Source organism: Drosophila persimilis, unplaced genomic scaffold, assembly GCF_003286085.1.
Source record: "Drosophila persimilis strain 14011-0111.01,24,50 unplaced genomic scaffold, DperRS2 tig00000124-arrow-pilon, whole genome shotgun sequence".
NCBI classification, from domain to species: Eukaryota; Metazoa; Arthropoda; class Insecta; order Diptera; family Drosophilidae; genus Drosophila; species Drosophila persimilis.
Window position 1 is genome coordinate 14181304 of NW_020825294.1, and position 15873 is coordinate 14197176.

Below are 15873 nucleotides of genomic sequence, written 5' to 3' on the forward strand. Positions count from 1 at the left end.
GGCGAACGAATGATGCGAGGATGTTAATCTAATAGCTGCGACGATTAGCTCAAGACTTTAAAAAAAATGGCGGGCCCTATGCAGCAAGAATAGACGCGAGCGAGAGAGTAGGATAGCCCGAGAGCGTTAGAGCTGCTAAGCCGAGTACGAGATATTGAGATATAAGGAGACGAAAGAATTCTGCTTCATATGCATATGCGGTAACAAATGATCTTTACAGTGGGTAGTGATCTTTAACAAAAAATGCTGCTTGACCCGACACGCCCTATTCATCCCATCTATTTTCACCAAATAAAAAACAATACGCAAACAACGAATATAACAATTTAAAAAATTTTTTAGAAAGAAACACCCTTGAAAAACAAAAAAAAAAAAATTATGAATTATTTTTAAAGTCGCAAATCTATCAGAAAAAGTCGGTTGGGTATACAGCGGAAATGTAGTGAAATCCATCACTAAGTACTGAAAAAGTTTTTCTGGTGAACATACTTCATTGATCCAATGATTTAAGCGTTCAATAATTTTCTTGGTTTTAACATACCTGGGAGCACGATTTATAAGTTTTGTTCATATATTCTGTCGTAATATGCAAGTCCAAAGAACTGACATAGGGAACACCTAAAATAAAAATTATACAGTTATTTTGAAATATTTATTATTTTTTAGGAGCAATGAAGGATCACTAAAGAAGCAGTCTTATAAATGAACCTTCACTTACAAACAAAAATTTCGAATAAATGAGGGGAACGTTGAGTTGCTGCTACGGTCACAACTCTACATTCCTACCCAATACTTATTCAATGTGGCTACTATAAAGACTGTATGAGAAAGAGACAGAAAATCAGTCAGAATTTGTAGGGTACTGATTGGTTCCTTTTAGTTATACTGATGATTCGATATGATCCAGATTCGGCAATCTGATATATATGGTCATTCTTCAAAATTGTTGATGACATAGATTTTCATCATTAATACGGGAGTGGCGAAATTTTGAAATACACTTGTGACGGTGCGATATCACAGGAGTGTGGATGAAAAATTTGGTTTCTCTAGATTTTATAGTCTCTGAGATCTAGGCGCTAATGTTTTGCGCTAAGCAAAGTCAGCTATGATACGTGTGTGTTAGAGAGAGACAGGGCGAGGAAAAATGATATTGTTTTCTTAATTCTGACTATAATAATGATACGATCCAACTCAGATTCTGCAGTCTAGAAGATATGGACAGTCTCTACGATTCTGGTTTTCTCGTATCTTTGAAATTGTGGATGCCACAGATTTTCGCCCTTTGTGAGGGCGGAAGTGGGCGGGGTTTTGAAATATACTTGTAACAGTGACATATCCGGATATAAAATGTCGTTGCTCTAGCTCTTATAGTCTTTGACTATATGCGCTATGCGCTTATAGGGACGGACAGACACGGGTATTGACTCTGATCACAATAGATGTTTATACTTTATGGAGCCGGAAACTCATTTTGAGTATTGGGTATAAAAAAATTTAAAGGAACGTAAAAGATCGTAAAAAAATGGCTCGATATATCTACAGGTATAACTGACTTTTTTCCTAGACTGTTGTACATATTTGTATTTTTTTTTGTCTGTAATCATGTAAGCTAAAATAATATTAAACTTAAAAAAAAAATTGTACGCATATTTTTTTAACCGAATAATTTTTTAAATATTGGCACTGTAGATGCCCAGTGCGCAATCACTACAACGCAGTTTTATACGCTATTCTAAAAGAGCATAGGAGTACTTTAGATTTGTGCTGCAAGTGGATGTGTATAAGACCAAGGTATATATTTTATTGATCAGAATTACTGGCCGAGTCGATATAGCCATTGTTCGGTCAAACTTCTTTAAGGAACAAGTATTCAAATGACTTTCGTAAAATAGAGAGCCTACGTTCACTTTTTGTATTTACTCTCACCATAATTGTACTAAATTCACCACTGTATTCTCTCTCTTATGCCCAGTACTCAAGCACTAAGATTTTTAATAAATAGTTATTCCCTAATACTCAACTGGATCGATCGACTTTTCTCTTTCTTGTATAGACTTTGATTCGTTTGCAGAAAAAACTAACACACCCCCATCCGTGAATTAACATTAATGCGGAAAACGCTCCGTGTACAAACATTTTGGCGCCCAACATGGGGCATGTGTGTTATGTTAATTCTTCTGTGAACAATTAAACTAATCGCAATCTACAAAGGCAACAATTACAACATTCGCTCGTCTCGCAGCTGCAATCGAAAGTTCCGAAAACCGTATCAGAATTGTTCGTCTAGATCGCGGGATCGTTGTCCTCGCCTTGCTCTCGCCGTTCTCGATTAATTTTATCATTCGCTTGTCACCCACAACGCATTCAACGGCGCTTGCATTCTCGGTTCGTTCGCTTTGCAGCTACCTGCTTTGGTCCATCGATCAACGCATTCTTTCTATTGGAATTCCACCGCTTCACTTTCGTTTTGCTTTCGTTGCCGCTGCTGGAACTTTTGCTTTTGCTTTCACCGTTGGATTTGTGCTCTAGCTGCTGCTGCTTGCTGCGTTTTTTGTTGTTGTTATTTTTGGAAGCTCTAGTTCTGTGTCAGCGTAATTACACTACACAACAAAATGACGACGCTCGAAGACTTAAAACGCCAACGGAGCAATATAAAACGAAATATAACTCGGATCAAATCTGTGGTAGATGCTAAATCGGAAACCCCGATATGCAATGATGAGCTTCGCTATCGGTTGAACATCTTAGAAACGTATTTCAAGAATGTTTTAAATGTCCAAGCTAATATTGAAGACCTTAGTCCGAATGATGAAGGACGGGCAGATTTGGAGGATACATACACAGCAATCAAGCTAGCCATAAAGGAAAAAATGGGAGGAGATCTGATCGCCAGCGTTGTTGCGCCGGACTACCACCCACCGCCAGTGAAGTCATCGTTACCAAGGTTGTCGCTACCCACTTTCGACGGAACATATTGTAGGGGGCATGAATCGACTTTGTAAGTGTTGGGAGGTGCCTGCCGATCAGCTGCCTGGGCAGCTGACCGCAAGATTGACAATTATCGAAATCAGCCGAGGTCAGGGTTGCTCCAATTTGACAACCTAGAGGGCGTAACCTCCCCATGCAAAAGTGCATGCAAATGTCAAGTGGCCAGAGCAGGTTTCCGGCTTCGATCTTTTCCTGTGCGATAATCAAGCCGACGAGTCGTGTTTTCCCAATCAGTGAAAAGTTTGCCATCCGCGCCTAATTCCACTAAATAAAGTCGAAAGTGTGTACAGTACCGGAAGGTTTATAAGTGTAGCCGTTTTCTGCGGGAGCAACCTCTTCTGTGGGCGTTCTAACCCAGAGAACCGCCAGAGGCTGGATTAATCTGTGTACATCCACGGATACCGCTGCCACTGCGGTAAGATAAATGTCGATCCCCGTTCTCCGGGCGAATATCTAATAGAGGTAACTCGTATTTTCCGCAGCAAAAGATTTCCTGCGGAAATTGTGGACCAGCTCCTCGGGAAGACGCCGCCTTACGCGCCCCAGCCTAGCGCGACCCGTGCTAAGGCGCCGTAAGGCACCCCACGTTTGCGGCACCAAAAAGTGACCAGCAAAGTGGAGTACTTCGACCCGCCTGGAAATCGCAGGCGTCAGCATACTGGTTTATCGTTTTCCCGGATCCGCCGAGAGGCTCCGTAGATTCCACGTGCCGCATCAACAAGCGATCCGTAACCGAGACCGCGTCCACTGCTCGTGGGCTGAGATTCTCGTTCCGTCGGCCGCTCCCCGTCCCCAACCGGCGCCCATGTCGCCCGGCGAGGAGTTTGTGCTGGCAAAACCAGGCGCATTCGAGCCCTGCAACGGTTAATGTTCTAAAGACTTTCAAAGAAAATACAATCTACCGTTCCCGCTTCAACAGACCCCTGTATTAATAGAGTTTTGTCGATGTAGAATCCAGATCTCGGTCCGTGTTTCAAAAATGGCGCAGTAAAGCCGGTGTTAAAGAAAGTTACGGCCCGAGAGCAGCCCAGCAGAATTAAAATTAATAAATACGCTCTTCGGACACCTGATTTCAGTTCCGCCTATCCTCTCCTTGGCAGGCAGTCCGATGCGATTCGCCAAACCCAGTTAGAAAAGTAATTGAGCTGCAGGCCATCCGGTCGAATCCGCCAGAGACTCGAACCAATGAACAAGACTATAGAATCGCTCCTTTGAGCAAACAAATGAAGTTCCTAAAATTTAGCTTAAATATTAGTTAGGCCATTCCGTCGAATCCGACAGAGACTCGAACCCATGAATAAGACTCTAGAATCGTTTCTTTGAACAAACAAATGAAGTTCCTAAGATTTAGCTTTAAATACTAGTTGTACCCGTTCGAATTAAGAATTTATATGAAATATTGGAAAGAATTTAGAGGAAATTGTAAGAAATCTAAAAAGCACCCGAAACAAAACAGAAATTTATTGGATTTAGAACTAACCCCGCCTGAGGGAAATCAAAGGTCTCGAAAGCACTAATGTAAACGAAAGAAAAAGGATAACGTTCTATTTCAGCAGTCGCCGGAAGATCGATCTTTCGCCGATGGAGAAACCTAACTGCGTGAGTAAAATCCTGCGACTTTCGTTTGGTTCTAGTGGGCGCGCCCAATCCTAAGCTCTCGAAAAGAAAATAAGAAACGAATTTACGATAAAATCGCTAATGAATAGCAACAATCTTACACTTTCCTCACTATATCCTATACTGCCAGTTGTATACAAGCAACCGAATTAAAAGAAAATTTAAATGAATTTGTGCCAGGAATAACCTGCTAACCTTAAGATACACCTTAATTATTAACTCCACCTCATATCACTTTATATACGCCTCAGAATCTCTCATATACATATACTCGCTGTAGATCTCTAGAATTAGAAAAATATTCCATCGCTGAATATATTAGTTTTAACCGTTTTTCGAACAAATATATAATGGAATTTAGATAAAGATACAAAAGGATGAACTCTGTGCCGGCGTGCGTGTAACCGCGATCTAGCTAAAGGGGCCATCTGAACCTTCCGGTTTTGAGGAAGATGGTCATAGGTTGGGTGGGCAAAATAAGCTACCACACTGACATCCGTGGGATAGCAACCGATATCTCCTCCTCTTTCCCTCACTCTTCACTCTCTTTCTACTTTCTCTCTCTCTCTCTCTCCCTCATCTTCTCCTCCCTTCTCTTCTGCACTCTCCCCTATTCTTTACAGAGTGTTTCTTTTATCTTTTTGTCGTTCTACCGGTAGTTCTAGCACCGTATAGTCGCAGCACGCTCAATTCTTAGGAAAATAAATCGTTAAAATTATCGCGTGATAGTGTTGCTAAATGGAGACGATCTGTACGCGCAAGAACCACCACCCCAAAGCCGACGAGCTAGAGCCGGAACATTTAAAGCGTGCCCCGCCTTTGCAGATCGCCCCTCCTGTCCGTCTAGCGTAGACGAGCGTTACACGTTACAGTTATAATAATATTATAATTAAAAAGATAATTTTATTAAATGATTAAAGAAATTTTCATAAGTGGCGCCCAACGTGGGGCCCGACAGGGTAGATTCAAATACTCGGTTGGACCCGTGGATGATTAGATAGAAATTTTCTTTTCCGCTTTTACAAAAATTTCCTTTTCCGTTAAAGTTCTTTCGCTACCCCTTGCGGACTAGTCATCTGAAGTGGAAACCAGATAAAGGAGCAGAGTTATTCCTTTCTGACCCCAGATGACAGTCAGCAAGAAGAGGCTCAATTAACTAGAAGCGACGTAGGCTAAATCCTTCAGTGGAATTGCAGAGCGAGAATGACGAATGTCGACCGCCTGACCCTGCGGGAAATACCGCGTTAGTGTTCACACCATCTTATTAAGTAAAAGGTTTCTTCGACTCCAGCGCATTGGAACATAGATATTCTGCTTTCGAGCGTTACTCTATCCACGATGGAGGGAAGAGATTTATTCCAGAATTACTGACGGTGGTCTCAGAGTTAGCTGTCGGAAGCTGGAAAACAGATAGATCAGGTTTTATTATCGGTTACTGTCCGCTGCCTGCGGCGAACAATCTGGGTACCCACAGTCGAAATCAGTGTCGATCCGTAGATGCGAGTCGCGTTCGAACTAAACGTAAACCTTTCAAAGGAGATATCGAAAAAGAGTAGAATGTAGATTGTGGTGCGCGAGCGTCGGTCATAGAGTTCATTATTGGTATCAAAACTAAGTATCGAAATTTTAGTTGAATAAAACAAAGTTAGGACGAATTATAGTCACGACTTTCAGAGTAGTATTGCTGATTGGTTTACGACATAGATGATAGGAAACGACCGAGATAAGTAGCATTTTCTTGCCATGGGTTTGGACAGATCTCCCGGAAAGGAAGCCCAAGGGGCAGGTGAAGGTGTAAGACCTGTGTGCGCGCTGTGCCAGAAAGCCATACAGACCACGGATGAGGTATTCCGATCGGTTTGCGAGCACGAGTTCCATCTTCCCTGTATGACCACATATTTAAAGACTAGCAATGTTTGCCCGGTATGTAAAAGCAGGTGTAGAACTGCAAGCGGGGCTGTGCCGAAGGTAGTAGCGCAAAATACTCGCGCTCAGTCCAAGGAAGGTGCAAAAGGGGGAGAAGAAGCGAGTTCTTCTAAAAATATAGATCTATTGGCAATGGAACAGAGATTGCTCGCTTCGCTAAGTAAACGAATGGCAGAGCTGATTCAAAGCTCGGTAGTTGATTCAATGCAACAGGTAACCCGAACCTCAAGTCAGTCCACTGTCACCGCAGCGTTAGACCGTTCTCCAACGCCGTTGTCCGAGCAGTTGCAAGCCACTAACTATGGAGAGGGAACTGGTCCTGGCCATAGACAAGCGAAGCGGTTTCTCTGATTTATCCCAGAGACCGGACAAAGTGGTCCATATACTCAATGGATGGAAAATTAAGTTCTCGGGAGTCGGGGTATCGATAGATAACTTCATATATAGAGTAGAGGCATTGACCCATCAAACTTTGGAAGGAAATTTTTCCGTGCTTTGCCGGAATGTGAGTGTTTTGTTTGAAGGAAAAGCTAACGAGTTCTACTGGCGACATCACAATGCAGTAGTTGAAGTTCAATGGGATACTTTATGTGCTGCCTTACGACTGCAATTTCGCCAAGAAAAAGATGACGTTGACATCGAAGAACTGATCCGAAACCGGAAGCAGAAGGCAAGCGAGACTTTCGATGGGTTTTACGATAGCATCTCTAGCTTGACCGATCAGTTGGAAGTACCCTGGACCATTCGGAAGTTGGTTCGGGTATTGAAGAATAACCTGCGTCCGGAGATTCGCCATGAACTGTTGAACGTAGAAATCAGAACGGTACAGGAGCTCAGGGAAATTTGTCGAAGACGCGAAATCTTCTTAGAGGACGTTAAAACTTCGCATGGGTATGCGAAAACAATGCCTTTTCGTCGGGACATATCGGAGCTAAAACAGAACATGGAGGATCAAGAATATTCAGAGAGTGAAAGGGAGATGGAAGTAGACGCAATTGCATTGATCTGTTGGAATTGTCGGAAGACGGGACACAGATATCAAGATTGTGTGTCTGAACGGGGAATTTTCTGCTATGGCTGTGGTGCTTCTAATACATACAAGCCCAGTTGCGAGAAATGTTCAAAAAACTCCAAGCTCAGCACGCCGAAGTTGCCGTTCAAACAGAAGACTTCGTGTGTGCTGCGCCATCAAGGCACCAATACCGATTAGATGCACTTCCACTACCAGTAGTGACCACGACTTACCCAGACCTACAAAAAAGCAACGACAGCTCACTGTTGAATTGCACAGACCCAACCAGATTGGACGATTCAAATACCGGAAATGAGTTTTATATAGGGAAAGGGGCTACAAGATCGCGTAAAGGGAAGCAAATGACTCGGTTTTGGCAAAATGTAAAGAAATGCCGGTCAGGAATTAAGTATCTGAGCGCTCTCTCCGACATAAAGAGGGATCCTCGTCCGTTCTTACCAATCCGTTTGTTCAATCGAACCGTCTATGGCTTGTTAGACTCCGGAGCCTCTATCAGTTGTGTTGGAGGCGAGTTGGCTAAGGAATTAGTTCTTGCCGATGCACCATACAAACGTATCAATGATAAAGCCAAAACGGCGGATGGTAAGGCTCAAGAGATAGTGGGAATTATGAGAGTGGACGTGGAATATGGAGACGAGAAGAAGTCTCTTGATTTATACTTAATTCCTTCGCTCAAACATGATCTATACCTAGGAATTGACTTTTGGGAGCTGTATGACCTGTTGCCCAGTCAGTTGCGAGTGTCCGAAATAGAGATGTTGACCCAAGAAGGTTTAGGAAAAACCGACTTGATAACACATGTTATCGACGTGGGGAACGCTAGGCCAGTGAAACAAAGACATTTCCCTGTTTCACCAGCTGTAGAAAAGGCAATGTACTCGGAAATAGACCGGATGATCCAATTGGGAGTAATAGAGGAGTCAGACAGCGCTTGGTCCTCGCCAATAGTGTTGGTCTCCAAGCCGGGAAAAATCCGCATCTGTTTGGATTGTCGGAAAGTAAACAGTTTCACGGAAAAGGATGCTTATCCCTTGCCTCAGATTAACGGGATCCTGAGCCGTTTGCCGAAAGCAGAATTCATCTCCAGTCTTGATTTGAAGGATGCGTACTGGCAAGTACCGTTGGATGTAAAGTCCCGGGATAAGACGGCCTTTACAGTCCCTGGGCGTCCCCTTTACCAATTCAAGACGATGCCTTTCGGGCTGTGCAACGCCACCAGTACCATGTCACGATTAATGGACAAAATAGTTCCTTGTAACCTTCGAAACGAAGTGTTCATCTACTTAGATGATCTGTTGATAGTTTCTTCAAATTTCGAACGACATCTAGAAGTACTATTAGAGATGGCTAAGCAACTCAGGCGTGGGAAATTAACGATCAACATCAGTAAAAGCCATTTCTGCATGCGCCGTGTAAAGTATTTGGGGCACATAATAGGAGACGGAGGAGTCCGAACCGATCCCGACAAGATAAAGGCTATTGCCGAGTTCCCAGTTCCGAAAAACCTGAGGGGACTGAGAAGCTTCATAGGAATGTGTGGGTGGTATCGCAAGTTCGTACCAAATTTTGCGTCACTCGCCTCGCCCTTGACCGACGTCATGACAACCAAAAGGAAGTTTGTGTTTCCAAAGGAAGCCATAGAAGCCTTCAATGAATTGAAGCGGTGCCTTTGCGAAGCCCCGGTATTAAGGAGCCCTGATTTCACGAAACCGTTTTACATCCACTGTGATGCTAGCAAAACAGGAGTAGGGGGAGTTCTGGTGCAGCTGTCTGAAGAAGGGGACGAATGTCCGATCGCTTATGTCTCAAAAAAGCTAAACAAAGCTCAACGAAATTATACAGTAACGGAGCAAGAATGTTTAGCCGCCATAGTATCACTGAAGAATTTCAGAGCGTACGTAGAAGGGCACGAATTCACCGTGATAACGGATCACGCGTCCTTAAAATGGCTCATGTCTAATACCGACCTCAGTTCTCGGCTAGCTCGATGGGCACTGGGATTGCAAAGATACCGATTCAAAATTGAGCATGGTAAAGGTACTCAGAACGTGGTTCCCGATGCCTTGTCGCGGGTTAATGAAGAGATGGTGGCTGCTTTGGAATCACCCGAAGGATCGCTGGTTGATCTGGAATCGGCAGAATTCAAGTCACCCGAGTACACCGAGTTAGTTAGTCGAGTAGAAACCAATAGGGATAAGCTGCCTGATTTGAAAACTGACGGCGTCTTCGTATTCCGTCGTGCAGAGCACCTGTCTGGAGAGCAAATCCACGACGAGTATGCTTGGAAGCTCTGGGTGCCAAAGAGTTTGGTTCCGGATATCCTAGTTCGAGCTCATGATAGATCGCTAGCTGCTCATGGAGGAATCCACAAAACGATCGAACGCATAAGGCGTCACTACTTTTGGCCAGGTTTGGTTTCGGATGTCAAGGCGTATATCAACTCCTGTGACGTGTGTAAAATGACTAAGGCTCCGAATCGCATTCTCCGACCTCCGTTGGGGAAAGCACCAGAAACCCACCGGTTTTTCCAAAGGCTATTCGTTGATTTTTTGGGGCCCTATCCCCGGTCCAGAAGCGGGAATATTGGCATTTTTATTGTGCTCGATCATTTCTCAAAATACGTATTTCTGAAACCGGTGAAGAAAATTAGCGCAGATGTGGTGGTCAAGTACCTCGATGAAGAGTTGTTCATGACATTTGGTGTACCCGAAACTATCGTGTCCGATAATGGATCGCAGTTTCGATCTGAAACGTTCCGAAAACTCTTGACTCAGTTCAAAGTAACGCACACCCTGACGGCAGTCCATTCACCTCAGGCGAACGCCTCCGAACGGGTAAACCGTTCCGTGATTGCTGGTATCCGGGCTTACATACGACCCGACCAGAAAGACTGGGACGAGTGCTTAAACAGAATAGCGTGTGCGTTAAGATCGGCGAGACATGCCAGCGTAGGAACGACTCCGTATTATTTAGCTTTCGGTCAACACATGATTACGAGTGGTTCGACATATTCGTTATTAAGAAAATTGAACATGCTAGAGGATCGATCGATGTTGTTCGATAAGCAAGATTCCTTTGAAATAGTACGCCAGAGCGCTGGAAAGCAAATGCAACGAAGTCACAAGCTGAACGAGCAGCGATACAATTTACGGTCCAGCGAAGTAACGTTCGCAGTAGGTCAAGAAGTGTTTAGAAGAAATTTTAAACAAAGTTGTTTTCAGTCCGGCTACAACGCCAAGTTTGGGCCTGCCTTTGTGAAAGCCCGTGTCCTTAGGAAGATAGGTAATTCCTACTACGAATTGGAAGATCTGCAAGGACGCCTGCTGGGTAACTACCACGCAAAGGACATACGACAATGACAAGTCGCTTCATGCGGTATCAGTCTAGGAGATGTAACCACCCCTAGTCTGATCTGGTGGGGGGGCTTTGTAGGGGGCATGAATCGACTTTGTAAGTGTTGGGAGGTGCCTGCCGATCAGCTGCCTGGGCAGCTGACCGCAAGATTGACAATTATCGAAATCAGCCGAGGTCAGGGTTGCTCCAATTTGACAACCTAGAGGGCGTAACCTCCCCATGCAAAAGTGCATGCAAATGTCAAGTGGCCAGAGCAGGTTTCCGGCTTCGATCTTTTCCTGTGCGATAATCAAGCCGACGAGTCGTGTTTTCCCAATCAGTGAAAAGTTTGCCATCCGCGCCTAATTCCACTAAATAAAGTCGAAAGTGTGTACAGTACCGGAAGGTTTATAAGTGTAGCCGTTTTCTGCGGGAGCAACCTCTTCTGTGGGCGTTCTAACCCAGAGAACCGCCAGAGGCTGGATTAATCTGTGTACATCCACGGATACCGCTGCCACTGCGGTAAGATAAATGTCGATCCCCGTTCTCCGGGCGAATATCTAATAGAGGTAACTCGTATTTTCCGCAGCAAAAGATTTCCTGCGGAAATTGTGGACCAGCTCCTCGGGAAGACGCCGCCTTACGCGCCCCAGCCTAGCGCGACCCGTGCTAAGGCGCCGTAAGGCACCCCACGTTTGCGGCACCAAAAAGTGACCAGCAAAGTGGAGTACTTCGACCCGCCTGGAAATCGCAGGCGTCAGCATACTGGTTTATCGTTTTCCCGGATCCGCCGAGAGGCTCCGTAGATTCCACGTGCCGCATCAACAAGCGATCCGTAACCGAGACCGCGTCCACTGCTCGTGGGCTGAGATTCTCGTTCCGTCGGCCGCTCCCCGTCCCCAACCGGCGCTCATGTCGCCCGGCGAGGAGTTTGTGCTGGCAAAACCAGGCGCATTCGAGCCCTGCAACGGTTAATGTTCTAAAGACTTTCAAAGAAAATACAATCTACCGTTCCCGCTTCAACAGACCCCTGTATTAATAGAGTTTTGTCGATGTAGAATCCAGATCTCGGTCCGTGTTTCAAAAATGGCGCAGTAAAGCCGGTGTTAAAGAAAGTTACGGCCCGAGAGCAGCCCAGCAGAATTAAAATTAATAAATACGCTCTTCGGACACCTGATTTCAGTTCCGCCTATCCTCTCCTTGGCAGGCAGTCCGATGCGATTCGCCAAACCCAGTTAGAAAAGTAATTGAGCTGCAGGCCATCCGGTCGAATCCGCCAGAGACTCGAACCAATGAACAAGACTATAGAATCGCTCCTTTGAGCAAACAAATGAAGTTCCTAAAATTTAGCTTAAATATTAGTTAGGCCATTCCGTCGAATCCGACAGAGACTCGAACCCATGAATAAGACTCTAGAATCGTTCCTTTGAACAAACAAATGAAGTTCCTAAGATTTAGCTTTAAATACTAGTTGTACCCGTTCGAATTAAGAATTTATATGAAATATTGGAAAGAATTTAGAGGAAATTGTAAGAAATCTAAAAAGCACCCGAAACAAAACAGAAATTTATTGGATTTAGAACTAACCCCGCCTGAGGGAAATCAAAGGTCTCGAAAGCACTAATGTAAACGAAAGAAAAAGGATAACGTTCTAGAAAATCGTTCTCTTTCGTAGTGATCAGACGTGTTTTTGTTTTGCGCTCCGCATTTTTCCTTTTGTTTCGAATAAACAGCCGGAGTTTTCCTAACTAAATTCTAAATATACATACGTTCTAACCAGACAACAATCTGGAAACCTATTCATTTACGCGAGTGCATGCCTTTTGATTTGTGTTAAAATATTATTTAACTTTTTATTTTTCGGCGTCGGCTTGTGTTGTGTTGTGTTGTTGCAGTGAGTGAGTATTGCATTGCAGTCCGCTCTCGTCTGGTAGCTTTTGTTGTCTTATCACTCTCTCGCTATCACCTCAACCTCAATAACTGTTCTTTCTCTCTCGCTCTTTCAACTTTCTGAGCAATAGCGCTCTCTGCCTAGTAGCTCTCGCTATAACCGCTCTCCACTCTGCTCTCTTTTTTTTCTTACCAATTCCGCTTTGAGCGTTGTCTGGCACATTGGTCTGATACCAATTTGTTTTGGAAATTTTTAATTTTTTTTGATTTTAATTTTTCTTTGCAAATTTTCTTAAGAAAATATTTGAATAATAAAAATAAAATGGAATTCGCTGTGGTCTGCGCCAAAAAAACCTGCAAGAAGCAGATCACTCACGATCAGCCAAATGTCCCCTGCTGGCTCTGCGACAGCGTAGTCCACGCAAAATGCGCGGGATTTTCTGGCCTCGTGAGCGATGCCATAGCCAAACGTAATGGCTTGCATTACAGTTGCGAGGCATGCCGTGCGGTGGAGAAAGACATGGTGGCTTTCATGAGGCAGACGCGGAGTGGCTTTAAGGAGCTGACCGTTGGTTTCAAAAACCAATACGATCGGCTCCTAGCCATGGAGGCTCAGTTTAGCGGTTTAAAACTGCTGAATGAGTCTCCGAGGCGCAAAAAGGTCACTCCGCGGGACCTGCAAGTGCCAACCGTCACTCAGCCGTGCGCCGCCGAAAAATTGACTCCGACCACTCCAAGTGTGCAGCAGTTGATCTCGTTTGCCACTCCAAAGGCAACGAAAGCTGCTGGCGATGCAGATTCGGTAGCCGAATTCATCGCCTCGGAGAATGTGCAGCCAAGTACGTCTGCTGCGTCCGCGTCCGTGGTGTCCGCAAGTTCACTAGTTGTCCCGTCTATCCCGATCCCACCAGTAAATAGACGTTCCGGACCTCCGGATATTGCCACCACAGGTACTAGACCTGCGGTGACTAAACCACTGGTGGGAGTCCCACCAAAACGACAAGTTTTTGTTTCACGGCTGGCCCCTGACCTCACATCTAATGATGTAACTGCTTTCATTCAAAGCAAAATAAAAGCCGTGGGTTTAAAGGTGGAGAAATTTAACTTCTCTTATGCCAGGGAGATAGCGTCGTTTAAGATAAGCATCTCCCCAACTCAATTTTACACCATTTGCTCCACCAAATTTTGGCCGGAGCATTTGGTGCTGAAGGAGTTTAAGGCTAAGAAGAAGAATAGGCCCCCCATATCGCTTCCAAATCTTTCCAGCGTGCCACCCTCAACCTCAACTTCCTCTTCCTCAACTTCCCGTCTTGCTCCAACCTTTCCAAAAAACTAACTTCTCTTTTAGTAACCTATCAGAATGTAAGAGGCTTGCGTAGTAAGCTCAGCATTCTTTTCCGGGATAGTGTTGCATTTGCTTCCCACGTTATTGTGTTTACTGAAACCTGGTTAAAGCCGGACATTCTTAGTTCCGAGGTTTTGGCAGGTCGGTACACAACTTTTAGAAAGGACCGTTCGTCTCGACGTGCAGGAGGGGTTCTAATTGCAGTGGACTCTTACTTCACGTCAGAACACTTCACAGTCCAAGTTCAACAGGAACTGGAATTCCTGTGTGTAAAACTGATTCTTCCCGCTTTCGCTATATTCATTACTTGCTCGTATATCCCACCTTCTTCGGATATTTCAATTTATGAGCAGCACTTGTCCGCTTTAACCGCTGTTGCTTCCTCGCTATCTGATAAAGATCGTATGATAGTTCTTGGTGACTTCAACTTGCCAGGAACTGTTTGGTCTTCGGTAAACGAGTCTAGTATCCTAGTGCCCATGTCACGACATGACTTTGTTGACGGCTTGCTTGACCTGTCCCTGTCTCAAGTCAATCATGTGAAAAATTCCTTGGGTCGATTGCTTGATCTATGCTTTGTATCGGATCCGACCATAGTGTTGTTAACCCGAGCCCTTCCGCTCACTATACCTGAAGACGCCTACCACCCTACTTTCGAGGTGTCGCTAGACATAGGACCAACTGTATTGGATCGGTCGAGTAGACTACCTGAACGTGTCCGCTGCTTTCGTAAAGCCGAGTTTGCGAAGCTTAATAACCTAATTAGGGATTTTGATTGGTCCGCTTTGTACTTGTGCACTGATGTCACAAAAGCCACAAACATTTTTTACAATGCTCTTGGCACATTTTTTGATTCTTGTGTCCCGCTTTCTTGTCCGATTAGATCTGGAAAACCCCCTTGGTTTACCAAAGAGTTATCCAGTCTAAAAAACTTAAAATCAAGACTTTATAAAAAATTTCAAGAAGTGGGTTCTCCTACTTCTCACTCTCGTTATGTAATAGCTCGGTCAAACTTTTCAGTTCTTAATGCTCAATGCTACAAGAACTACCTATCTCGTTGCAGGATACGTTTTTCTCAGGACCCTAAACAGTTTTACTGCTTCGTAAACAGTAAGCGTAGAACGTCCGCACACCCATCCTCGCTATCATTTTGTAATACGTCGGCAAATAATGATCAGGCAATTGCCGATCTTTTTGCCCAGTTTTTCCAAACCACCTATTCTGAGGAACGCTACTCTGGTCAACCGTACCCATACGGATTACCGAGGTCGAACGGCATTTTCAGTCCCTTGTTAAATGAGTATTCCCTACTTCAAGATCTTCGACTAGTTAAGCCGGTGTTTTCACCGGGTCCAGACGGGGTTCCAGGTTGTGTACTCAGGTACTGCGCCGAGGCTCTGTGTGGACCATTGCTTAAACTATTCACCATGTCCATTGATTCCTCTTGCTTCCCCCCAATCTGGAAGGAATCGTTTATAATTCCTCTCCATAAAAAAGGTAGTAAGTCTGATGCAAAAAATTATAGAGGTATAGCAAAGTTATCCGCTACTCCCAAATTGTTTGAGAAGGTTTTAACTCCGCACTTGCAACATCTCTGCAAGTCACTTATAGCTCCAACTCAGCATGGATTTATAAGGCGGCGATCAACCACCACGAACTTGTTAGAGTTTACCTCTTTCATTATTAAAGGCTTTCAAGGTAACTTACAGACGGATGTTATTTACACCGACTTTAGTAA

At 44.4% G+C, this 15873-nt stretch overlaps 1 protein-coding gene across 2 annotated transcripts in view; it reads right to left on the reverse strand.

The window, feature by feature from the left end:
• The window catches only part of LOC113565372 (NPC intracellular cholesterol transporter 1), a 236790-nt gene that overhangs the window by 161626 nt on the left and 59291 nt on the right, over positions 1-15873 (reverse strand). For both annotated transcript variants that reach the window (XM_026987126.1, XM_026987127.1), the window contains exon 5: positions 542-618. In XM_026987126.1, coding sequence (XP_026842927.1) covers positions 542-618 — 77 coding nt within the window. The remainder of the gene's footprint in view (positions 1-541; positions 619-15873) is intronic.